General features: G+C 41.2%; 1 protein-coding gene across 1 annotated transcript in view; it reads right to left on the bottom strand.

The window, feature by feature from the left end:
• Positions 1-27,279, bottom strand: part of LOC126198565 (uncharacterized) — a 61,510-nt gene that overhangs the window by 13,745 nt on the left and 20,486 nt on the right. Inside the window, exon 3 of the mRNA XM_049934995.1 lies at positions 17,527-17,827. Coding sequence (XP_049790952.1) covers positions 17,527-17,827 — 301 coding nt within the window. The remainder of the gene's footprint in view (positions 1-17,526; positions 17,828-27,279) is intronic.

Below are 27,279 nucleotides of genomic sequence, written 5' to 3'. Positions count from 1 at the left end.
CAGGCTGGCCTCAGTCACTGAAATGTGCTTAGATTAGCAAGTGGAGTCCAGTCCCCACATGTGTGCTGCATTGCCTTGTTCAGCAGTTGGAGGCAAATGCTAGGTTACGTGGTCAGCACTCTGGTAGCAAATTGCCACATCAGCTCCCAGGCAGTTGATCGGTGCACCATTATGGCAGAACATGCAATGTCAGTCGCATTAGCTGGGCAGACATATACCTCCATGTGGGAGGCACTCGAACATGCAGAGCATAAATGAAGACCTCCATTGCAAACAACAGTGACATTGGCTGATAGTGGTGAAGTGTACTCACACTAGATGAATCAGCAACAGTACAGCTTGCCTGCAAAAGGCAGCCAGGCAGGCTTGGGCCAGAACCAGGGATCCGCAGCTGGTGGAAGTCAGCCAGCAGATGGCCTCCTGGTTGCAGGCACCAGTTCGACTCTCAGCAGTATCAAGACACAGATGCAGTAAGGAGTCCTGCAGCTACTGAAGACAGAGACCAGCAGCACAGCTAGATGACCCATTTCAGGACAAAAACTGGTACAGACCTCCTCTTGTAGCAGGTTGCAGGTGGAGACTGATACTGCAAGTCTAAAATGTGTAGTATTTATACGAGCTCAGCTGGTCACCGTTTTTGAAATGACGTCGAATACTCTCCCCCAACTCACAACAGGTTGGAGGTGTGAAGCGTGGCCATTTGAGCCACTGAGGTATGATTTCCTGTCTTTCCACTGTGTCATCGATATCAGCCTGGGCGGCTGTGGTGTGATGGTGTGGCAATTACATCTTTCAGGTGACCTGGCTGGCAATTTCTGTGGTGTCAGAAACCAACATATGGCTTCTTGCGCAAGAACGCCTTACTGGCCCCTGCCACTGGGGTTTCTGCTAAATCGGTCATGGGCCTCTTCTGCTACGCTAAGTGAAGCCGTGGTACAACAGAGGTATCTTTGAGCACAATGACCTCTGTGCCAACCAGTATGGATTCCGAAAACATCAATCATGTGAAACCTGGTTCGTACTTTTCTCACATGACAGTCTGACAAGCCATTAAATACTGCCTGAAAAAAGCTGCACAATATAGATGTGAAAGTGTGCACTTCACAAAATGTCCTATGGCTACAGTATCCATGATACACAGTTGGAAACAGTCAACTCATACAAATACCTTAGTGTTAAAATCAAGAAATGGAAAATCCAGGATGGAATGTAACAATATTATGAAAAGGATCGTTGCTACTCACTATATGGTGGAGATACTGAGTCGCAAATAGGCGCAAGAAAAAGACTGTCACAGAACAAGCCTGGCGCGCGTGCACATGCATGCACGCACGCACGCACGCACGCACGCACGAACACGTGCACGCGCGCGCGCGCACACACACACACACACACACACACACACACACACACACACACACACACATATATATATATATATATATATATATATATATATATATATATATATATATATATATATAATGACCACAGTCTCTGGCAGCTGAATCCAGATTACAAACAGCAGCACATGATGGGAGAGGCAACAGGGTGGGAGTAAGGAAAAGGCTGGGTCTGGGTAGGGGACAGGGAGGGATAGCAGGGTAAAGGTGAGGGACAGTAAAGTGCTCTTGGGAGAATGTCCAGGGGCAAGCTGGAGAGAGGGTAGGGCAGCTAGGTGCAGTCGGGAGGTTAGGCGGAGGACAGAGGAAAGAGGTAGCGGAAAATGTGAGAAGTAAACAGACTGGGTGTGTTGGTAGAATACAGGGCTGTGTAATGCTGGAATGGGAACAGGACAGGTGCTAGATGGGCAACCTAATGAAAGTTGAGGCCAGGAGGGTTGGGAACTTTAGTAAACCCTCACCGTAGAATGCAGCACATGTGATCAACAAGTTAGCTGCAAAGCTTGGCTTGTATATCACATGACTGATTCAACAGGTAGCCCTGCCTTTGATGGACCTATTTCCAATCCCACATTACAGAGTCCTCTGTTCCACCAATGCACCCAGTCTTTTCACTTCTTTCCTTTTCTGCTACCGCACCCCCCTCTCTCCCCCGCCCTCTGTCTAAAAAAAACTTCCCAACTGCATCTAGCTGCCCTACACTCCCTCTCCACCACATTCCTGCATGCCCTCCCCTCCTCCACCCCTCCAGCAACACTTTACCTTCCCCTACTCTTACCCTGCTATCCCTCCCTCTCCCCCACCCCTGTGTCTTTCTTACTTCCACCTGGTTGCCTCTCCCATCACGCACTGCTGTTTGTTGTCTGGCTTCAGCTGCCAAAAACTGCGGCCATGTGTGTGAGTTGCATTTGTGTGAGTTTGTGTGTTTGTTGCCTATTTTTGACAAAGGTGTTGTTGGCCAAAGCTTATTTTGTGACAGTCTTTTTGTTGTGCCTATCTGCAACTCAGCATCTCCACTGTATGGTGGGTAGCAACTATCTTTTTCACAATATTGTTAAATATCTTGGTGTCTCACTTTGTAGCAATGTGAAATCTATCAACATAGGCTCAGTTGTAGGTAAAGCAGGTGACAGACTTCAGTTTCTTGGTAGAATCCAAGGGAAACACAATCAGTGCACAAAGAGATCGCGTACAAATCGCTTGTGTGACCTGTCCTAGAATACTGTTCAAGTGTATGGGACCTGTATCAAATTGGACCATTAGGGGATATTGAACGTATACAGAGAAGGGCACCACAAATGGTCACAGGATTATTCAACCCTTGGTACAGTGTCGCAGAAATAGCATAAAAATTGAACTGACAGATGTGACGCTGGACACAAACTATCCTGCAGCACCCTACTTGTAAAGTTTCAAGGAGCAGCTTTAATTCAGGATTCCAGGAATGTGCTGAAAATATACTACAACTCCTTACATATTACTCCCATATGGATAAAAAGGACATGATTAGATTGTAAGTTCCCTTTACTTCACATTTACGGTCACAAATTCTTATGTCATCAGACTGCCGGTTCCAGTCTATAATGACCATCTTCAGGTTTTATAAAAACATGTGCTAATATACTGGAGCCATAGTGGCATCATCAAATGCTACACACAAAATCAGGATTTGACGACGCCACTATGGTTCCGGTATATTAGGACATGTTTTTATACAAAACAGATCTGAAGATGGTAATTATATACTGAAACTGGTAGTCTGATGACACAAAAATTTGTGACTATGTTGCTGCTTGTGGTGATTAGATTAATTACAGAACACACAGAGGCATTTAAGCAGTCATTCTTCCTATGTTCCATATGTGAATGAAACATAAAGAGCCCCTAATAACTGATACAATCAGACATATTCTCTGTCATGCCATTCCCACTTATTTGTACAGTACAAATGTAGATGTAGATGTAGATGCAGATGCAGGTGTATGCCCACCCTCACAGTATTACTTCTGCCAGTTATGTCCCCTTCCTACTTTCCAAACTTCATAGAAGTTCTACCGCACATCTTGCAGACTAGCACTCCTAGAACAACTTCAGTGAAGTTTGGAAGGGAGGAGACCACGTACTAGCAGAAGTAAAGCTGTGAGGATAGGTCATGCGTCTTGCTTGGGTAGTTCGTTCATGTGATACTGAGCCAAATGTTTTTCAGAAATCACTAAATATTGCATCTGATCGATTGCTTTGTTCCATGGTTTTCATGTTTTTGTGCAAAAAGTGTGATTTGAATTTCACCGCACTGATATTTGAAACCCTCCCTCAAAGAAGGCTGCATACCACATTTTTGGAAATATTGCGTTTACATTGTAAAAAGTGGTACATCACATGAGACATTCTATCTTAGCAATGGACATCTTTTCTGTTTACAAGTTGGGTCATTTGTAGCTGTAAAGTTGACCATCCTGGAAGAACACTGTATTTCACTGAAAACTGTGGATATTGTATCATTAAGTAAAAGCACAGAAAGGAAAACAAATTGATCAAACTGGAAGCAGAATGTCAAGAAAAGTATGAGGAACAGTGGAAAATCTTATATTTCCACAGCCGCTAAAGATGTGCCCGAAGAAACTACATCAACTGTGGTACATACAAGAATGTTGCTTAACATTATAATGTAAAAATTGTACATGAGAATAATTTGTTTGGTCTGACCATTGGTTTGGGCAAACCAACAACAGTGCAATGACACTTTTGTAAAACTACCTTGTTTTGGTAGGATATTTTGCAACAGTATAGAATGGAAGTATTTAATATTGGAAGCTTGTTTAAGTACATCTTTCATTATAAACTAAACAAGCCATAATGACTTTGCTGCTTTCAGTGTTCTTGAAGAAATTAGGAAGCGTGTCCCACACCTGAAAATTACTTGGTACATGGCTGAATCCCCCCCCCCCCCCCCCATGAACCATGGACCTTGCCGTTGGTGGGGAGGCTTGCGTGCCTCAGCGATACAGATGGCCGTACCGTAGGTTCAACCACAACGGAGGGGTATCTGTTGAGAGGCCAGACAAATATGTGGTTCCTGACGAGGGGCAGCAGCCTTTTCAGCAGTTGCAGGGGCAACAGTCTGGATGATTGACTGATCTGGCCTTGTAACATTAACCAAAGCAGCCTTGCTGTACTGGTACTGCGAACGGCTGAAAGCAAGGGGAAACTGCAGCCATAATTTTTCCCGAGGGCATGCAGCTTTACTGTATGATTAAATGATGATGGCATCCTCTTGGGTAAAATATTCCAGAGGTAAAATAGTCCCCCATTCGGATCTCTGGGCATCGTTATCACAAGAAAGAAAACTGGCGTTCTACGGATCGGAGCGTGGAATGTCAGATCCCTTAATCGGGCAGGTAGGTTAGAAAATTTAAAAAGGGAAATGGATAGGTTAAAGTTAGATATTGTGGGAATTAGTGAAGTTCGGTGGCAGGAGGAAGAAGACTTTTGGTCAGGTGATTACAGGGTTATAAATAAAAAATCAAATAGGGGTAATGCAGGAGTAGGTTTAATAACGAATAAAAAATAGGAGTGCGGGTTAGCTACTACAAACAGCATAGTGAACACATTATTGTGGCCAAGATAGACACAAAGCCCATGCCTACTACAGTAGTACAAGTTTATATGCCAACTAGCTCTGCAGATGATGAAGAAATTGATGAAATGTATGATGAGATAAAAGAAATTATTCAGATAGTGAAGGGAGACGAAAATTTAATAGTCATGGGTGACTGGAATTTGTCAGTAGGAAAAGGGAGAGAAGGAAACATAGTGGGTGAATATGGATTGGGGGGAAGAAATGAAAGAGGAAGCCGTCTGGTAGAATTTTGCACAGAGCATAACTTAATCATAGCTAACACTTGGTTCAAGAATCATAAAAGAAGGCTGTATGCATGGAAGAATCCTGGAGATACTAAAAGGTATCAGATAGATTATATAATGGTAAGACAGAGATTGAGGAACCAGGTTTTAAATTGTAAGACATTTCCAGGGGCAAATGTGAACACTGACCACAATCTATTGGTTATGAACTGTAGATTAAAACTGAAGAAACTTCAAAAAGGTGCTAATTTAAGGAGATGGGACCTGGATAAACTGACTAAACCTGAGGTTGTACAGAGTTTCAGGGAGAGCGTAAGGGAACAATTGACAGGAATGGGGGAAAGAAATACAGTAGAAGAATAATGGGTAGCTCTGAGGGATGAAGTAGTGAAGGCAGCAGACGATCAAGTAGGTAAAAAGACGAGGGCTAATAGAAATCCTTGGGTAACAGAAGAAATATTGAATTTAATTGATGAAAGGAGAAAATATAAAATTGAAGTAAATGAAGCAGGCCAAAAGGAATACAAACGTCTCAAAAATGAGATCAACAGGAAGTGCAAAATGGCTAAGCAGGGATGGCTAGAGAACAAATGTAAGGATGTAAAGGCTTATCTCACTAGGGGTAAGATAGATACTGCCTACAGGAAAATTAAAGAGACCTTTGGAGAGAAGAGAACCACTTGTATGAATATCAAGGGCTCAGATGGCAACCCAGTTCTAAGCAAAGAAGGGAAGGCAGAAAGGTGGAAGGAGTATATAGAGGGTTTATACAAGGGCGATGTACTTGAGGACAATATTATGGAAATGGAAGAGGATGTAGATGAAGACGAAATGGGAGATAAGATACTGCGTGAAGAGTTTGACAGAGCACTGAAAGACCTGAGTCGAAACAAGGCCCCGGGAGTAGACAACATTCCATTAGAACTACTGACGGCCTTGGGAGAGCCAGTCCTGACAAAACTCTACCATCTGGTGAGCAAGATGTATGAGACAGGCGAAATACCCTCAGACTTCAAGAAGAATATAATAATTCCAATCCCAAAGAAAGCAGGTGTTGACAGATGTGAAAATTACCGAACTATCAGTTTAATAAGTCACAGCTGCAAAATACTAACGCGAATTCTTTACAGACGAATGGAAAAACTGGTAGAAGAGGACCTCGGGGAAGATCAGTTTGGATTCCGTAAAAATATTGGAACACGTGAGGCAATACTAACCTTACTACTTATCTTAGAAGAAAGATTAAGAAAAGGCAAACCTACGTTTCTAGCATTTGTAGACATAGAGAAAGCTTTTGACAATGTTAACTGGAATACTCTCTTTCAAATTCTGAAGGTGGCAGGGGTAAAATACAGGCAGTGAAAGGCTATTTACAATTTGTACAGGAACCAGATGGCAGTTATAAGAATCGAGTGGCATGAAAGGGAAGCAGTGGTTGGGAAAGGAGTGAGACAGGGTTGTAGCCTCTCCCCGATGTTATTCAATCTGTATATTGAGCAAGCAGTAAAGGAAACAAAAGAAATATTCAGAGTAGGTACTAAAATTCATGGAGAAGAAGTAAAAACTTTGAGATTCGCCGATGACATTGTAATTCTGTCAGAGACAGCAAAGGACTTGGAAGAGCACTTGAAAGGAATGGACAGTGTCTTGAAAGGAGGATATAAGATGAACATCAAAAAAAGCAAAACGAGGATAATGGAATGTACTCAAATTAAATCGGGTGATGCTGAGGGGATTAGATTAGGAAATGAATCACTTAATGTAGTAAAGGAGTTTTGCTTTTTAGGGAGTAAAATAACTGATGATGGTCGAAGTAGAGAGGATATAAAATGTAAACTGGCAATGGCAAGGAAATCGTTTCTGAAGAAGAGAAATTTGTTAACATCGAGTATAGATTTAAGTGTCAGGAAGTCGTTTCTGAAAGTATTTGTATGGAGTGTAGCTATGTATGGAAGTGAAACATGGACGATAACTAGTTTGGACAAGAAGAGAATAGAAGCTTTCGAAATGTGGTGCTACAGAAGAATGCTGAAGATAAAGTGGGTAGATCACGTAACTAATGAGGAGGTATTGAATAGGATTGGGGAGAAGAGAAGTTTGTGGCACAACTTGACTAGAAGAAGGGACCGGTTGGTAGGACATGTTTTGAGGCATCAAGGGATCACAAATTTTGCATTGGAGGGCAGCGTGGAGGGTAAAAATCGTAGAGGGAGACCAAGCGATGAATACACTAAGCAGATTCAGAAGGATGTAGGTTGCAGTAGGTACTGGGAGATGAAGAAGCTTGCACAGGATAGAGTAGCATCAAACCAGTCTCAGGACTGAAGACCACAACAACAACAACATGGCTGAATATCATTGCAAATGATCCCAATTCAATGTATCTTAGTCATAATGTCATTCACCCTTGAATATGTCATTCTCTGCTAAAAACAAAAGAGACAATCAACCTCAAGTTAACATCCCTATACCTTTTATGAGGTTTCCTGAATCTGCATCTACATGGCTACTCTGCAATTCAAAACATTTAAGTGCCTGGCAGGGTGTTCATTGAACCAATTTCACATTATTTCTGTAACAGCACATTGGGAAAAACAAACACTTCAATTTTTGTGTGTGAGCTCTGATTTTTCTTATTTTATTACAATAACCATTTCTCCCTATGTAGATGCACGCCAAAAAAATATTTTTGTACTTGGAGAAGAACAATGAGGATTGAAATTTTGTGAAAATATTTCACTGCAATGAAAAACATCTTTGTTTTAATGACTGCCACCACAACTTGGTATTACATCTGTGACACTCTCTTCTATATTTCACAACACTACAAAATAAGCTGCACTTCCTTCAACTTTTTCGATGGCTTCATCAATCCTACATTCCTTTGTTGTATGATGAGCTTCTTCCTCTATTGGTAGAGAAAATGAAGGACTTGTTGCATATGTGTAAGTACCTTGCTTTACAATACAGGGAATTTTATGCTAAATACGTATAAATATCCCCAGATGGGGCCTCCCAGCCATCAATGCTGTATGCTCATTTCTGTTTTTTTTTTTTTTTTATCAAAGGAAAACAACAATTACTTTTACATTTTGAAAAATTATGAAATTGTGATACACAATCCTCTTTGAGGGAGGTCATCATTTTCAGAATACAGACTGGTGGACACATTGAGACGAGTAATTTAATGGTAAGGCCATTTGGGTGGATTCCATGAGCTCCCCCCCCTACCCCCTTCCACAAGCAGTACTACACTCTCTCCCACCCCTACCCTGCCTCCTCATGGCTCCAGCCTCCTCCTTACCCTGACCACCCACAGTCTGCTTCTCCCATCAGGCACAGTTCAGTCTGCAGTCCGGCCCCAGTGGCCAGAGAGAGAGAGGTCATTTCTGTGAAAGTTGTGTTTGTGTGAATGAATGTGTGTGTGTTTTTTCTACTGTGAAAGAAGGCCTTTGGCCAAAAGTTCAAATATATAGCAGTTTTTTTTTTCACCTGTCTGTGACTCAATGTATCCTCTACATGGTGATTAGCAGTCTTGTCGTTATTCCATCCTGGATTTTTCCATTTATGGCGTGCCACACTGTTCGATTTATTGAGTACGACTTCTAATTTCTCCTTATTTTGCATCTCCTGAATGGAACATTTTCAAGCAAAAATGAATAACAAGTGAGGTGTTTGTCACTGGACTGAACACAGATGAGAACAGTTTGCAATGAAGGAAAAGTTAATTGGGTTCAAATGGCTCTGAGCACTATGGGACTCAACTGCTGTGGTCATTAGTCCCCTAGAACTTAGAACAACTTAAACCTAACTAACCTAAGGACATCACAAACATCCATGCCCGAGGCAGGATTCGAACCTGCGACCGTAGCAGTCGCATGGTTCCGGACTGCGCGCCTAGAACCGCGAGACCACCGCGGCCGGCGAAAAGTTAATTAGCATCCCTCATATGTTCATTGTCACTGTTCTGATATTTGTGCTTTGTTATTAGAATTTTTCTTCTGAGTTATTCTGTAGAATTTTTAGTACTTTGAAAGTTTTTCATGAGTGACCTATTTTGGAATTAGCATTTAGTGATCTTGATGTACAGTTAATTTGAAAATACAGTGAGCTCCTGATTACCCCATTCTGCAGATTATCAACAATTTTTGACAAAATAAGAAAATGAAGCCTAAAGTTTTCTGTTATAACTGGAATGAATATTTTAATTTAGAATACACTATTATGCATGTGAGTCATGTTTTATCATACACACCAAAGCACTGCGATATGCTGATCTGTTATTACAACATGCAGGACAAAATTCGTTTGCTATACTGATATTTTGAAACTAGAAAATGAGAGCTGTCATCAAAAAAAGGTGGATAAGAAACAGAAATGGACAATTATTTCCCAAAAGTCAGCTAGATCAAATGATACAAAAGAGAGTATGTTTCAAGTGTGATTTTGTAGATAAGTTGTCAGTTTTCAGTGAGTAACATGAAAGTAATGAGGTGGTCTTTCAAATGTGACATGAAACATGTTGTGTAAATACAGCAAATGGAAGCTTCCAGTAAAAATATGTACATTTTGCATTTTCTGTATTTCTTGGTGATCCGTGATGTCTTTGTCCTGTATTAATCTGGATAAATGGAACCTAACTGTACTTGCAAAATTTCACACAGCAGATTTATGAGTAACAGCATTTTTTTCCAGTGTACACTAATATGAAGAGAATTTATAGAAGATGTCCTAAATGGATCAACCATTTTACTACAAGCAGAAATTGTGGGAAAGTTTGAGATCTTTTTTACTCATGGCTCAACAACCTTATCAAAGTCACACAAGTAATTCAGATTTGCTATTTAAGCATGTGTAAAGAGAATTTATGGAGTGTTGCAATTACTTTGTGAAGATGCACAAAGCTCAACTATGAAAAATGCCATAAATTACTTAAAATAAAGTATATAAAGCCATCAGCTTTTAAACTTAGCGTCCATTATTTGTGAAATCGTCGTAAATGCTAGGAACAACGTATACTCAAAACACACACATTCGAAGAATGAGTGCTCCACAACACAAGAAGACTGCAGGAATAGGGAGACAGACAAATGGCTGTTGAAAACACCGGTAGAGCTGATTCTTCCCAGTCTCCCAGTATGTGGAAACAGACCAACTTGAATAAATGGATAGTGAAAAATACCAAACCCACTCTGTCAACTGATATTTCTTTTTTAGGGATAAATGTGTATGTGGTTCTGGAAATCAAAATTCGACTATTTACCATCAAAACATATGTAGCCTGAGCAACAAAATTAATGAACTCTTAATTAATATCCAGGAGCCACAAGGTATAGATTGTGCCCATGTTATGTCAGATATTGCAAAACTTGCTATAGATAATTACTGCTTAGCAACATCTTACTGTAGGAAATTTATAGAAAAAGGTGGAGTAGCGATCTATGTCAGAAACAGCATCACATGTAGTGTAATTAATGTGCTGAATTTTTGTATAGATCAAGAGTTTGAAGCGTGTGCCATAGAGCTGGCTTTAAATAATTCTTATATAGCAGTAGTAGCTTTATACAGGGCACCTTCAGGTAACTTTAGCTTTTTTTTAAACAGTTAGATGCACTCTTAATACACATATTTAAACTCTGTAGAGATGTCATAGTTGTTGGAGACTTCAATGCAAATTTCCTAACGAACTCCAGAGACAGAGTAGATCTTGAGAACTTGGCGTCCTCATATAATCTTGTTTCTGTTGTAAATTTTCCCACCAGAATAACTTCACGAACAAAATCATTAATTGATAATGTATTTATTGACATAACCAAGATTAATGATATAGCTGTCAGGCAAGTCCTGAATGGTCTCTCTGACCATGATGGACAAAGACTCACCATTAACAATTCAAGTATTTGTGAGATTAATAGTGGTCTCAACTGGAAAATTACTAGGAAATCTACTGATGAAACTACTGAGATCTTTAAATCACATCTCCAAAACGTAAAATGGAGTCCAGTAAATAATGTAGAAAATGCCAATTCCAAATACAACCTTTTCAGCAATGAAGTGGCTCTAATATTTGAAAGTTCCTTCCCAAAAAGAATATATAAAACCCGTACTAAACAATCCACCAACAAGCCTTGGATTACCACTGGAATTAGGATTTCTTGCAAACGAAAGAGAGAGTTGTACATTGCCTCCAAAAAATCAGATGACCCTAACCTTTTCAATAACTATAAAAAATACTGTAAAATATTGAACAAAGTCATTCAGAAATCAAAGAGTATGTATATGTGCTCAAAAATTAATAACTCCACTAATAAAATCAAAACTATATGGGAAGTGATATGAAATGAGACTGGTGTAAATCACCCCAACAAGACCTAAAACATAGCTCTTAACAATGAAGGTGAGCTAGTTCAAAATCAAGATATTGTAGCTACAATATTTAATGAGCACTTTTTAACTGTTGCTGAGACAACAGCATTCAAAGTCTCTTCAGAAAAGGCAATAAAAACTCTGAAAGAACTTTCCCCTAACTTTATAGACATGATAGGTATGGCCCCCATAACCGTGCAAGAAGTAAGAAAAACCATAGTTCATCAGGTGTAGACAATATTTCCAGCAAACTGCTAAAAGCCAGCTGTAAACAACTCTTTAAAGTTCTAGCTCATATATTCAATTCCTCTCTAAATCAAGGTATCTTCCCTGACAGAATGAAGTATGTTACTGTGAAGCCACTCTACAAAAAAGGTGATCCCACAGATGTTCCCAACTATCGTCCTATCTCTCTTGTAATACCATTTTCTAAAGACTGAAAAATTAATATACGTCAGGATTGTCAATCACCTTGAAAAATTTGCACTAATTGGTAAATAACAATTTGGTTTCAGATCAGGCATATCTACAACCAAAGCAATTTACGCACTTATAAATAACATTTTAGAATGCCTTGACAAGAAAAAATTACCCGTTGGCATATTCTGTGACTGACAAAGGCTTTTGACTGCGTTGATCACACAATACTTTTAGGAAAAGCAGCCCAATATGGAATCCGTGGACAAATGAGTAACTGGCTCAGATCATATCTAGAAGACAGACAACAAAAAATAGTATTAGGTGTTAACAATCTACAAGTAGGAGAGGTAGAGTCTGACTGGGGAACAGTACATCATGGAGTTCCACAAGGGTCAGTCCTTGGTCCTCTCCTATTTATTATATATATTAATGACCTACCCCTGTCCTCAAATAGTGCTAGCAATATCACAATGTTTGCAGTTAACACATGTATAGTGACAGCCAGCAAAACCTCCACTGACATAGAGTTAAATGCCAACCAAGCACTTGCAAATGCTCTGAACTGGTTCACGGCAAATCTCTAGCAATAAACCTCAGTAAAACAAATTACATGCAGTTCCAATCCAGTTACATAAGCCCAGAAGAGATTAACATTGCACACGAGAGCATTCAGTGCACAAAGTTCCTAGGTGTTCACATAAATAACCGGCTCAACTGGGAATTCCACATACAGCAAACACTAAAAAAGCTTAGCTCAGCAACATTTGCCATCCGAATAATCTCCAAAATTGGAGACATCAACATATCAAAGTTTGTATATTTTGGCTACTTTCATTCAGTGCTGTGCTATGGAATAATCTTTTGGGACAACTCACCACTTTCAAAAAAAAAAAAAAAATTTGTAAGCCAGATAAAAGTTGTTGTTGTTGTTGTGGTCTTCAGTCCTGAGACTGGTTTGATGCAGCTCTCCATGCTACTCTATCCTGTGCAAGCTTCTTCATCTCCCAGTACCTACTGCAACCTACATCCTTCTGAATCTGCTTAGTGTATGCATCTCTTGGTCTCCCCCTACGATTTTTACCCTCCACGCTGCCCTCCAATACTAAATTGGTGATCCCTTGATGCCTTAGAACATGTCCTACCAACCGATCCCTTCTTCTGGTCAAGTTGTGCCACAAACTCCTCTTCTCCCCAATCCTATTCAGTACCTCCTCATTAGTTATGTGATCTACCCATCTAATCTTCAGCATTCTTCTGTAGCACCACATTTCGAAAGCTTCTATTCTCTTCTTGTCCAAACTATTTATCATCCATGTTTCACTTCCATACATGGCTACACTCCATACAAATACTTTCAGAAACGACTTCCTGACACTTAAATCTATACTCGATGTTAACAAATTTCTCTTCTTCAGAAACGCTTTCCTTGCCATTGCCAGTCTACATTTTATATCCTCTCTGCTTCGACCATCATCAGTTATTTTGCTCCCCAAATAGCAAAACTCCTTTACTACTTTAAGTGTCTCATTTCCTAATCTAATACCTTCAACATCACCCGACTTAATTCGACTACATTCCATTATCCTCGTTTTGCTTTTGTTGATGTTCATCTTATACCCTCCTTTCAAGACACTGTCCATTCCGTTCAACTGCTCTTCCAAGTCCTTTGCTGTCTCTGACAGAATTACAATGTAATCGGTGAACCTCAAAGTTTTTATTTCTTCTCCATGGATTTTAATACCTACTCCGAATTTTTCTTTAGTTTCCTTTACTGCTTGCTCAATATACAGATTAAATAACATCGGGGAGAGGCTACAACCCTGTCTTACTCCCTTCCCAACCACTGCTTCCCTTTCATGCCCCTCGACTCTTATAACTGCCATCTGGTTTCTGTACAAATTGTAAATAGCCTTTCGCTCCCTGTATTTTACCCCTGCCACCTTTAGAATTTGAAAGAGAGTATTCCAGTCAACATTGTCAAAAGCTTTCTCTAAGTCTACAAATGCTAGAAATGTAGGTTTGCCTTTCCTTAATCTTTCTTCTAAGATAAGTCGTAAGGTCAGTATTGCCTCACGTGTTCCAGTATTTCTACGGAATCCAAACTGATCTTCCCCGAGGTCGGCTTCTACTAGTTTTTCCATTCGTCTGTAAAGAATTCGTGTTAGTATTTTGCAGCTGTGGCTTATTAAACTGATTGTCCGGTAATTCTCACATCTGTCAACACCTGCTTTCTTTGGAATTGGAATTATTATATTCTTCTTGAAGTCTGAGGGTATTTCGCCTGTTTCATACATCTTGCTTACCAGATGGTAGAGTTTCGTCAGGGCTGGCTCTCCCAAAGCCGTCAGTAGTTCCAATGGAATGTTGTCTACTCCGGGGGCCTTGTTTCGACTCCCGCGAACCATACGCGACTGGAACAGGAAAGGGAGGTAATGACAGTGGCACGTAAAAGTGCCCTCCGCCACACACCGTTGGGTGGCTTGCGGAGTATGAATGTAGATGTAGATGTAGGTCTTTCAGTGCTCTGTCAAATTCTTCACGCAGTATCGTATCTCCTATTTCATCTTCATCTACATCCTCTTCCATTTCCATAATATTGTCCTCAAGTACATCGCCCTTGTATAGACCCTCTATATACTCCTTCCACCTTTCTGCTTTCCCTTCTTTGCTTAGAACTGGGTTTCCATCTGAGCTCTTGATGTTCATACAAGTGGTTCTCTTATCTCCAAAGGTCTCTTTAATTTTCCTGTAGGCAGTATCTATCTTACCCCTAGTGAGATAAGCCTCTACATCCTTACATTTGTCCTCTAGCCATCCCTGCTTAGCCATTTTGCACTTCCTGTCGATCTCATTTTTGAGACGTTTGTATTCCTTTTTGCCTGCTTCATTTACTGCATTTTTATATTTTCTCCTTTCATCAATTAAATTCAATATTTCTTCTGTTACCCAAGGATTTCTACTAGCCCTCGTCTTTTTACCTACTTGATCCTCTGCTGCCTTCACTACTTCATCCCTCAGAGCTACCCATTCTTCTTCTACTGTATTTCTTTCCCCCATTCCCGTCAATTGTTCCCTTATGCTCTCCCTGAAACTCTGTACAACCTCTGGTTCTTTCAGTTTATCCAGGTCCCATCTCCTTAAATTCCCACCTTTTTGCAGTTTCTTCAGTTTCAATCTACAGGTCATAACCAACAGATTGTGGTCAGAGTCCACATCTGCCCCTGGAAATGTCTTACAATTTAAAACCTGGTTCCTAAATCTCTGTCTTACCATTATATAATCTATCTGATACCTTTTAGTATCTCCAGGGTTCTTCCATGTATACAACCTTCTTTCATGATTCTTAAACCAAGTATTAGCTATGATTAAGTTGTGCTCTGTGCAAAATTCTACCAGGCGGCTTCCTCTTTCATTTCTTAGCCCCAATCCATATTCACCTACTACGTTTCCTTCTCTCCCTTTCCCTACACTCGAATTCCAGTCACCCATGACTATTAAATTTTCGTCTCCCTTCACTATCTGAATAATTTCTTTTATTTCATCATACATTTCTTCAATTTCTTCGTCATTTGCAGAGCTAGTTGGCATATAAACTTGTACTACTGTAGTAGGTGTGGGCTTCGTATCTATCTTGGCCACAATAATGCGTTCACTAAGCTGTTTGTAGTAGCTTACCCGCGTTCCTATTTTCCTATTCATTATTAAACCTACTCCTGCATTACCCCTATTTGACTTTGTGTTTATAACCCTGTAGTCACCTGACCAGAAGTCTTGTTCCTCCTGCCACCGAACTGCACTAATTCCCACTATATTTAACTGTAACCTATCCATTTCTCTTTTCAAATTTTCTAACCTACCTGCCCGATTAAGGGACCTGACATTCCACGCTCCGATCCGTAGAACGCCAGTTTTCTTTCTCCTGATAACGACATCCTCTTGAGTAGTCCCCGCCCGGAGATCCGAATGGGGGACTATTTTACCTCCGGAATATTTTACCCAAGAGGACGCCATCATCATTTAATCATACAGTAAAGCTGCATGCCCTCGGGAAAAATTACGGCCGTAGTTTCCCCTTGCTTTCAGCCGTTCGCAGTACCAGCACAGCAAGGCCGTTTTGGTTTTTGTTACAAGGCCAGATCAGTCAATCATCCAGACTGTTGCCCTTGCAACTACTGAAAAGGCTGCTGCCCCTCTTCAGGAACCACACGTTTGTCTGTCCTCTCAACAGATACCCCTCCGTTGTGGTTGTACCTACGGTACGGCTATCTGTATCGCTGAGGCACGCAAGCCTCCCCACCAACGGCAAGGTCCATGGTTCATGGGGGGGTCTGAATTATATGTAGTGTCCCTCCAAGAACCTCATGTCGAAACCTTTTTAAACAGTTAGGTGTATTAACCACTACCTCGCAATATCTGCTCTCACTCATGGCTTTCAATCTTCTCAATTCCTCTGAATAGGAAACAAATGAGGCATACCATCATTATAACACAAGACAGAAAGGTGATATGCACTGTGAACAGAAAAATCTTTCTCTGGTACAAAAAGGGGTAAAGTACACAAGTACAAAAATCTTTACCGCACTCCTGAGTAATATAAAGCGTCTAAAAGAAAAGAAAATGCTATTCAAAAAAAAAGCTAAAGTAATTCCTACTGGAAAAATGTTTCTACTCTTTAGATGAATTCTTCAACAGAGATAAATACTTTGAGTAGTAATTCAGATTATTTACTTTGTCATTGTTACCTATATTGTTTTTTATCACTAGTCTATTTTTGTATTGTATTGTTTATTATCTTGATTATATTATTGTATTGTACCAGTTTTGAATCATTCATCTACCATGTGTAATATACCAGTATGTATTGTATTGTATGATATCTATATTGTATCTGCTTTGACTCGTTCCACATCCATGCGTAATCATGCCACACTGGATCTGTGAAATATGTATCTCAAATAAAATAAAATAAAATAAAAATAAATAAATAAAACTTACATTTGGCAATAGACTCCAGTTGTTCAAAACTAAATACCTGCTGTATATCTCAATTATTTGTGTAAATCACTCATATGAAATCAACTGTTGCAGAATGACTCCTAAGCAAAATATATTAAAGTAAAATATTATTAATCAAAATTCCTATTACTTACATGCACATCTCAGCTCTGCAATTGCTAATACTCCATTTACTTAATACACTTAGCGAGTGGTGTCTTCTACTATATGATGTAGTCCCGCTGTAATTGCTAATACTCCATCTACTCAGTTGGCAAGTGGAGTCTACTTTATGATATACACACACACACACCCTCCACCACCCCTCAAAAAAAATCTGAATCTGCTGATAAAATGGTCACACTAGTGCAACTTTGGTACTTACAAAAGTCTATCACCTATTAGCTTCATCATAAAACAGGACATTTTGCTGAAAGAAATGCAGAAAGTTAGAGAAAGAAGTAATTCTGCATCTTACCAAAGAGTTCCAGATTACTGCTCATAGATGGCACATGATAGTGTGAAAGATTGATAGTATTTGAGTAAGGTAAATGTTGCTGTTGAGTCATTTCTGGTCCAAGACTGCTAGTAAACACTGGCAGCTGTAAGTTATCAGATACCAAACTGTTACCACTATGGTTCATTGGTGCTGTTACTTTTTCATTGTCTGATACACTGTCACAGTAATTTGGATCGTACTTCAGTAGATAGTCCTTCCACATTTTCGTAATGTTTACATCTGGTCCACTATGTTTTTCTTCCTTAAAAAATTCCCGGACCTGAAACCAACATTTGTTATTACATTTCTATTATTTATTCATTCTGATATTGGTGCTAAACTCAGAAATACAAGAAGTTAGCAATGATCAACCTGTGCTATTATATGAAGTAGCAACCAAAATTATTGCTGAGAAATGTTACCTGGTACAGACACAGTTAGTTGGTACACATAGCATAGCATAGCAAGTTATGTCACATGGGGTATTAAGCGAAATTTGTGACATGACTGAGGATTTCTTGGCAGGGAGAACATAGCATGTTATCTCATATGGAGAGTCATCGACAGATGTAGAACCGACTTCAGGCGTGCCACAAGCAAATGAGTTGGCACTGTTGTTGTACATGTTGCATATTAATGGCTTGGCAAACAACATTAATAGTAATCTCAGACTTTTTGTAGCTGATATGATAATCTATGAGGTACTTTCTGAAAAAAGGTGCACAAGTATTCAGTCAGATCCGGATAAGATTTTAAAGTAGAGTTTTAAATGTTTAGAAAGGCAGAAATTTGCACTTCACAAAACGAAAAAAAAAAAAAAAAAAAAAAAAAGAAAAAAAAAACATAGTAAATCCTATAGCTACAGTGTCAATGATTCACAGTTGGAATTGGTCAACTCATACAATTACCAGAGTATAAGGAATTTGTAGGATATGATCACATAAGCTCAGTCACGGATAAAACGAGAGGAATCCTTCAGTTCACTGGTAGAATACCAGGGAAATGCCATCAGTCAACAAAGGAAAGTGAATGCAAAACACTCTTGCAACTCATCACAGAGTATTACTTTAGTGCATGGGAGTTGCATGGATTTGGGCTAATGTGAATGTTCAATGCATACAAAGATGGGCAGCGCAAATGATCACAGGTTTTCCTGATCCTTAGGAAAGAGTTAAGGGAGACACTGAAAAAACTGAATTGGCAGACGCTTGAAGACAGAGCCAATTATCCTGTGACGGCCTACTTGCAAGTTTCAAGAATCAGTATTAAGTAGAGAATCTAGATATATTCTGCAATCCCCTACAAAATGCTCCCATAGAGGCTGCAAACAAAGATCAGACTATTACAGAGAATTGTAATGCACCTCTTATTTTCAAACCACATTTTCCTTCCTTGTTTCCCAGATTTACATTTTATATCACGTCCGCAGATGTTGACAGCATTCAATGAGCTCAGGCAGTATTGCAGAACTCGCAGCAGATTGTAACATATCAGTTCCCACACTGGCTGAAGTAGCTGCTGGACCACCTGGCATTGCCAGTAGACAGTGGGGTGAGACACTGTAGATAGCTTTGAGAATATTAGATACATAGTGAAACCACAGGCAATCTGATGTGAAAAAACTAATTTTCTTTAATAAATATTCACTACTAAAAGTCACTTTTTCCACCACAGGTATTAGGAGAAGCCTACTAGTCATAAGCACTTTCTTACAACCATATTACGACACAAGAAATCAGTCATTTTAATAAACAGATGAACAATGTTCAAGATAAAGAAGTAGTATGAACACCTATGATGTTTCACGATTCTAAGTATGGGATCTAGACTGTGTGCCATACTCGCCAGTCACCAATAAGATGCCTTTTGAACTAGTTCTGTCGTAAGACCATGCTCTCAAGATATTATTAGTTTCTACATCTACATCTACATTTATACTCCGCAAGCCACCCAACGGTGTGTGGCGGAGGGCACTTTACGTGCCACTGTCATTACCTCCCTTTCCTGTTCCAGTCGCGTATGGTTCGCGGGAATAACGACTGTCTGAAAGCCTCCGTGCGCGCTCTAATCTCTCTAATTTTACATTCGTGATCTCCTCGGGAGGTATAAGTAGGGGGAAGCAATATATTCGATACCTCATCCAGAAACGCACCCTCTCGAAACCTGGCGAGCAAGCTACACCGCGATGCAGAGCGCCTCTCTTGCAGAGTCTGCCATTTGAGTTTATTAAACATCTCCGTAACGCTATCACGGTTACCAAATAACCCTGTGATGAAACGCGCCGCTCTTCTTTGGATCTTCTCTATCTCCTCCGTCAACCCGATCTGGTACGGATCCCACACTGATGAGCAATACTCAAGTATAGGTCGAATGAGTGTTTTGTAAGCCACCTCCTTTGTTGATGGACTACATTTTCTAAGCACTCTCCCAATGAATCTCAACCTGGTACCAACAATTAATTTTATATGATCATTCCACTTCAAATCGTTCCGCACTCATACTCCCAGATATTTTACAGAAGTAACTGCTACCAGTGTTTGTTCTGCTATCATATAATCATACAATAAAGAATCCTTCTTTCTATGTATTCGCAATACATTACATTTGTCTATGTTAAGGGACAGTTGCCACTCCCTGCACCAAGTGCCAATCCGCTGCAGATCTTCCTGCATTTCGCTACAATTTTCTAATGCTGCAACTTCTCTGTATACTACAGCATCATCCGCGAAAAGCCTCATGGAACTTCCGACACTATCTACTAGGTCATTTATATATATTGTGAAAAGCAATGGTACCATAACACTCCCCTGCGGCACGCCAGAGGTTACTTTAACGTCTGTAGACGTCTCTCCATTGATAACAACATGCTGTGTTCTGTTTGCTAAAAACTCTTCAATCCAGCCACACAGCTGCTCTGATATTCCGTACGCTCTTACTTTGTTTATCAGGCGACAGTGTGGAACTGTATCGAACGCCTTCCGGAAGTCAAGAAAAATAGCATCTACCTGGGAGCCTGTATCTAATATTTTCTGGGTCTCATGAACAAATAAAGCGAGTTGGGTCTCACACGATCGCTGTTTCCGGAATCCCTGTATCTAATATTTTCTGGGTCTCATGAACAAATAAAGCGAGTTGGGTCTCACACGATCGCTGTTTCCGGAATCCATGTTGATTCCTACATAGTAGATTCTGGGTTTCCAAAAACGACATGATACTCGAGCAAAAAACATGTTCTAAAATTCTACAACAGGTCGACGTCAGAGATATAGGTCTATAGTTTTGCGCATCTGCTCGACGACCCTTCTTGAAGACTGGGGCTACCTGTGCTCTTTTCCAATCATTTGGAACCCTCCGTTCCTCTAGAGACTTGCGGTACACGGCTGTTAGAAGGGGGGCAAGTTCTTTCGCGTACTCTGTGTAGAATCAAATTGGTATCCCGTGAGGTCCAGTGGACTTTCCTCTGTTGAGTGATTCCAGTTGCTTTTCTATTCCTTGGACACTTATTTCGATGTCAGCCATTTTTTCGTTTGTGCGAGGATTTAGAGAAGGAACTGCAGTGCAGTCTTCCTCTGTGAAACACCTTTGGAAAAAGGTGTTTAGTATTTCAGCTTTACGTGTGTCATCCTCTGTTTCAATGCCATCATCATCCCGGAGTGTCTGGATATTCTGTTTCGAGCCACTTACTGATTTAACGTTAAGACCAGAACTTCCTAGGATTTTCTGTCAAGTCGGTACATAGAATTTTACTTTCGAATTCACTGAACGCTTCACGCATAGCCCTCCTTACGCTAACTTTGACATCGTTTAGCTTCTGTTTGTCTTGGCTGCGTTTAAACTTGGAGTGAAGCTCTCTTTGCTTTCGTAGTAGTTTCCTCACTTTGTTGTTGTACCACGGTGGGTTTTTCCCGTCCCTCACAGTTTTACTCGGCACGTACCTGTCTAAAATGCATTTTACGATTGCCTTGAACTTTTTCCATTAACACTCAACATTGTCAGTGTCGGAACAGAAATTTTCGTTTTGATCTGTTAGGTAGTCTGAAATCTGCCTTCTATTACTCTTGCTAAACAGATAAACCTTCCTCCCTTTTTTTATATTCCTATTAACTTCCATATTCAGGGATGCTGCAACGGCCTTATGATCACTGATTCCCTGTTCTGCACATACAGAGTCGAAAAGTTCGGGTCTGTTTGTTATCAGTATGTCCAAGATGTTACCTCCACGAGTCGGTTCTCTGTTTAATTGCTCGAGGTAATTTTCGGATAGTGCACTCAGTATAATGTCACTCGATGCTCTGTCCCTATCACTCGTCCTAAACATCTGAGTGTCCCAGTCTATATCTGGTAAATTGAAATCTCCACCTAAGACTATAACATGCTGAGAAAATTTATGTGAAATGTATCCCAAATTTTCTCTCAGTTGTTCTGCCACTAATGCTGCTGAGTCGGGAGGTCGGTAAAAGGAGCCAATTATTAACCTAGCTCGGTTGTTGAGTGTAACCTCCACCCATAATAATTCACAGGAACTATCCACTTCTACTTCACTACAGGATAAACTAATACTAACAGCGACGAACACTCCACCACCGGTTGCATGCAATCTATCCTTTCTAAACACCGTCTGTACCTTTGTAAAAATTTCGGCAGAATTTATCTCTGGCTTCAGCCAGCTTTCTGTACCTATAACGATTTCAGCTTCGGTGCTTTCTATCAGCGCTTGAAGTTCTGGTACTTTACCAACGCAGCTTCGACAGTTGACAATTACAATACCGATTGCTGCTTGGTCCCCGCATGTCCTGACTTTGCCCTGCACCCGTTGAGGCTGTTGCCCTTTCTGTACTTGCCCAAGGCCATCTAACCTAAAAACCCGCCCAGCCCACGCCACACAACCCCTGCTACCCGTGTAGCCGCTTGTTGCGTGTAGTGGACTCCTGACCTATCCAGCGGAACCCGAAACCCCACCACCCTATGGCGCAAGTCGAGGAATCTGCAGCCCACATGGTCACATAACCATCTCAGCCTCTGATTCAGACCCTCCACTCGGCTCTGTACCAAAGGTCCGCAGTCAGTCCTGTCGATGATGCTGCAGATGGTGAGCTCTGCTTTCATCCCGCTAGCGAGACTGGCAGTCTTCACCAAATCAGACAGCCGCCGGAAGCCAGAGAGGATTTCCTCCGATCCATAGCGACACACATCATTGGTGCCAACATGAGCGACCACCTGCAGATGGGTGCACCCTGTACCCTTCATGGCATCTGGAAGGACCCTTTCCACATCTGGAATGATTCCCTCCGGTATGCACACGGAGTGCACATTGGTTTTCTTCCCCTCTCTTGCTGCCATTTCCCTAAGGGGCCCCATTACGTGCCTGACGTTGGAGCTCCCAACTACCAGTAAGCCCACCCTCTGCGACCGCCCAGATCTTGCAGACTGAGGGGCAACCTCTGGAACAGGACAAGCACCCATATCAGGCCGAAGATCAGTATCAGCCTGAGACAGAGCCTGAAACCGGTTCGTCAGACAAACTGGAGAGGCCTTCCGTTCAGCCCTCCGGAATGTCTTTCGCCCCCTGCCACACCTTGAGACGACCTCCCACTCTACCACAGGTGAGGGATCAGCCTCAATGCGGGCAGTATCCCAGGCAACCACAGTTGTAGTCCGATCGGGGGATGCGTGGGATGAGCTGGCCGTCCCCAACAAACCCCCATCCGGACGCCCACAGTGATGCCCATTGGCAACAGCCTCAAGCTGTGTGACCGAAGCCAACACTGCCTGAAGCTGGGAGCGAAGGGATGCCAACTCAGCCTGCATCCGAACACAGCAGTTGCAGTCCCTATCCATGCTAAAAACTGTTGTGCAAAGAACGTCTGAACTAATCTACATAGAGCGCAAACAAATCGACAAAATTTAAATGGTTATTAAAATACAAGATTGCCTAGTAAATGCAGTAATGCTGCTACTTGCACACTGCTGACACACTGCTCAGCGGCGGAAGGAGACTACGCGATTTTACACTATTCAGGTACGAAAACGCGATGCTACAACTCTCAAATACTATAATACGCCCAAAATTTATGAATTAAACAATGCAAGTACCAAAAACATGCAAAGAAATTAAGAATTAAACTATGTAACAAATGAGTGAGCTAGGATTATACGACTTGCTGCTGCAGCTGCTTATCCAACGGCGGCAGGGAGCACACTGACTGTGACCAACCGAGTTAATAAGCATTATATTGTATCATTATTATTGGATTACAGTGTTTTCATAAAGAAACATATTATGTGGGCACCTGTGAGCATTAGTTCAAGTATTATAGCTCCTCGCACCATCACCTAGAATTACAGGATATGGAATAGCACTTTCCAGAGAATCCGATGGTGCTGAGACTGCTTCTGAGAGGAACATCAACTATGAGAGCTCTGCTGCAAAACAAGTACGAGAAAATTCTATGCGATTACTCACTAAGATAATCCAAGGATGGTTGTTTTAATCTCAGCAAATCTCAGACGGGAAAGCAAGGCCAGTTATATTGGATGCTTCATATACCACATTCTACGGACTCACTAACTAAACTGAAACACATCACGAGGTTTAACAAAGTGGGGAGATCTTACTGCAAGTGGAGATACTTAAGCCACCATTCCTCCCACACTCCACATGTGAATGGAATGGGAAGAAGCACAAATAAATGCTATATATAAGCTACATATATGTAATTATTTCTTATTGTGTACCATACTGTACCTCTTTATAATTTGAATTGCCCATATAGTACAAAATGATGAAATAAAAGGTATACACATCAGAAAAAGTTTTGCATCACTCCAGTTCCCAGAACTCCTGAAGATAGATGTTGACTGTGGATATTGTATCACAGCCACAGACCCTTTGACTATTCAGAGATGTCACTAAGTTCACCCACAGATGTAAACAACCATGCATCAGCAGTGCCTATTAGACAGAGGGGGTCCGAGTTCCAGTCATTCCATCAGGAAGGAGGTACATGGCTCGTGTTGTCTGTAGTTCAACCAAGCCTAGACAGTCAATAACGTGGTTTGATCATGTCCGCATTGTTACTGTGTGCCAGGAAAGGCTCTCAATAAGGGAAGTGTCCAAGAGTATCGGAGTGAACCAAAGCGATGCTGTTTGGACATGGCGCAGATACAGAGAGACAGGAACTGTCAATAACATGCCTTGCTCAGGCCACCCAAAGGCTACTACTGCAATGGATGACTGATACCTATGGATTATGGCTTGGGGGAACCCTGACAGCAACACCACCATGTTAAATAAAGCTTTTCGTGCAGCCACAGGACGTTGTGTTACAACTCAAACTGTACGCAATAGGGTGCATGATGCGCAACTTCACTCCTGATGTCCATGGTGAGGTCCATCTTTGCAACCATGACACCATGCAGTGCAGTACAGAGGGGCCCAACAACATGCCAAATGGACCGCTCAAGATTGGCATCACATTTTCTTCACCGATGTGTTGCACGTGCCTTCAACCAGACAATCATCGGAGACGTGTTTGGAGGCAACCCGGTCAGGTTGAACGCCTTAGACACACTGTCCGGCGAATGCAGCAAAATGGAGGTTCCCTGCTGTTAGGGTGGCATTATGTGGGGCCGATGTAAGCTGTTGGTGGTCATGGAAGGTGCCATAATGACTGTATGGTACCTGAATGCCATCCTCCGGTCGATAGTGCAACCATATCGGCAGCATATTGGCGAGGGATTCGTCTTCATGGACGACAATTTGCACCCCCATCATGCACATCTTGTGAATGACTTCCTTCAGGATAATGACATCACTCGACTAGTGGCCAGCATGTTCTCCAGACATGAACCCTACTGAACATGCCTGGGATAGATTGAAAAGGGCTGTTTATGGACGACATAACCCACCAACCACTCTGCGGGTCTACGCTGAATCACCATTGAGGAGTGGGACAATATGGACCAACAGTGCCCAGATGAACTTGTGAATAGTATGCCATGATGAATACAGGCATGCATCAATGCAAGAGGACGTACTACTGGGTATTAGAGGTACCGGTGTGTACAGCAATCTGTACCACCACCTCTGAAGGTCTCACTGTATGGTGGTACAACATGCAATAAGCGGTTTTCATGAGCAATAAAAAGGGTGTAAATGATGTCTATGTTGATCTCTATTCCAGTTTTCTGTACAGGTTCTGGAACTCTCAGGTGATGCAAAACTTTTTTTGATGTGTGTATTATAACACCTACTACAGTAGCAACATTAACATACTATGTTTCTTAATCTTGAGCATCTTTTGCTGTAATAAAGGTTAGCATGACACCATATGTGCAGCATATAATATCCCTAATGATTTTATGCAGGTAATAATATAATTCCTGAAAGCAGTGTCTCGTGTTGTAAACAGACTAGAATCTTTGTCTTTCAGCATACTTTCCACATAATTGGTTTTCTCAGTGAATGTTTTCAATTTGCAGAAATATGTACATTTTCAAGTAATTCTTATTACAAATCTTCCCTTCTTATTCCGTCTGGTAAGTACCCCTGACCTGGTGTTCAGGGCAACTTTTCTGTAACTCTCCTAATTTCCTAAATCTCACAAATGCTTTAGCTTCCTTCCTTTTCTTACCCCTTCAATCCTTCTGCTCGAAGGAGGAGCCACTGGCTCTGAAAGCTTGCATATTTCCTTTAGTTTTTTATACTTTTCTCATGCCACCATTTGGTGAGTACATTTTTTATCTATCCAGTTATATTATATCAAACAACAGAAAATCCAGGATGGAGTGTAACAATATTATGAAAAAGATAGTTGCTACTCACCATATAGCGGAAATGCTGAGTTGCAGATAGGCACAACAAAAAGACTGTCAGAAAGTGAGCTTTCGGCCAACCAGGTCTTTGTCGAAAACAGACAAAAGCTCACTTTCTGATAGTCTTTTTGGCTGAAAACTCACTTTCTGACAATCTTTTTGTTGTGCCTACCAGCGACTCAGCATCTCCATTATATGGTGAGTAGAAACTACCCTTTTCATGACATTGTTACAATTATATTATATGTTATAACCCTGTGCTTAATATTTGGATACATGCTGTGGTACCAGGCTCAACATTTCAAATACTCTGCCAACAGCATATGCACAGGTTGGCCACCAGAAGCTGCTTGCAGTGTGCCACGTGACTTGTGGATACAGCACGTCTCTGCTGTGAAACCTACTACAGCCCCCCCCCCCCCCCCCACTCCCCAGCCCTCTATAAGCACAATGCAGTAGGCACTCCCTCTCATATCATGCTCATGCCTGTAATCAGCAACTGCCTACATCAGTACCTCGGTCGTTTCTACATTGGTGTTTACATACTTAACTATTGTTCACTTGTATGTGGAAGACGAATAAACTATGATTCATTGTGGTTGTGCTGTTATTTGTGTCTTACAGTATGATACAACAGTGCCCCATCACTCCTCAAGCAGCAGCAGGCTCGTACGGTTGCTACCACAGACTTGTCATCCACACTGACCAAGCGGGATTCAATGTCATCGGCATACCTGCTGCCCTCTCCCCCTTATGACAATGCAGCCGATGATTGAGAGGCTTTTGATAAGTAACTTTAGCAACACCCCCTTGCTTTTGGGGCCACTCTTGCAAACGTGTTCCTTTCTGTAATTTCTCCTCAGATCTATCAGTTGTTGTGCCCGTTAGCCTCCTTCCAGGAATTTATATTGCTTTTGT

Source organism: Schistocerca nitens, chromosome 8 (assembly GCF_023898315.1).
Source record: "Schistocerca nitens isolate TAMUIC-IGC-003100 chromosome 8, iqSchNite1.1, whole genome shotgun sequence".
NCBI classification, from domain to species: Eukaryota; Metazoa; Arthropoda; class Insecta; order Orthoptera; family Acrididae; genus Schistocerca; species Schistocerca nitens.
This window is presented reverse-complemented; position numbering and strand designations above follow the sequence as displayed.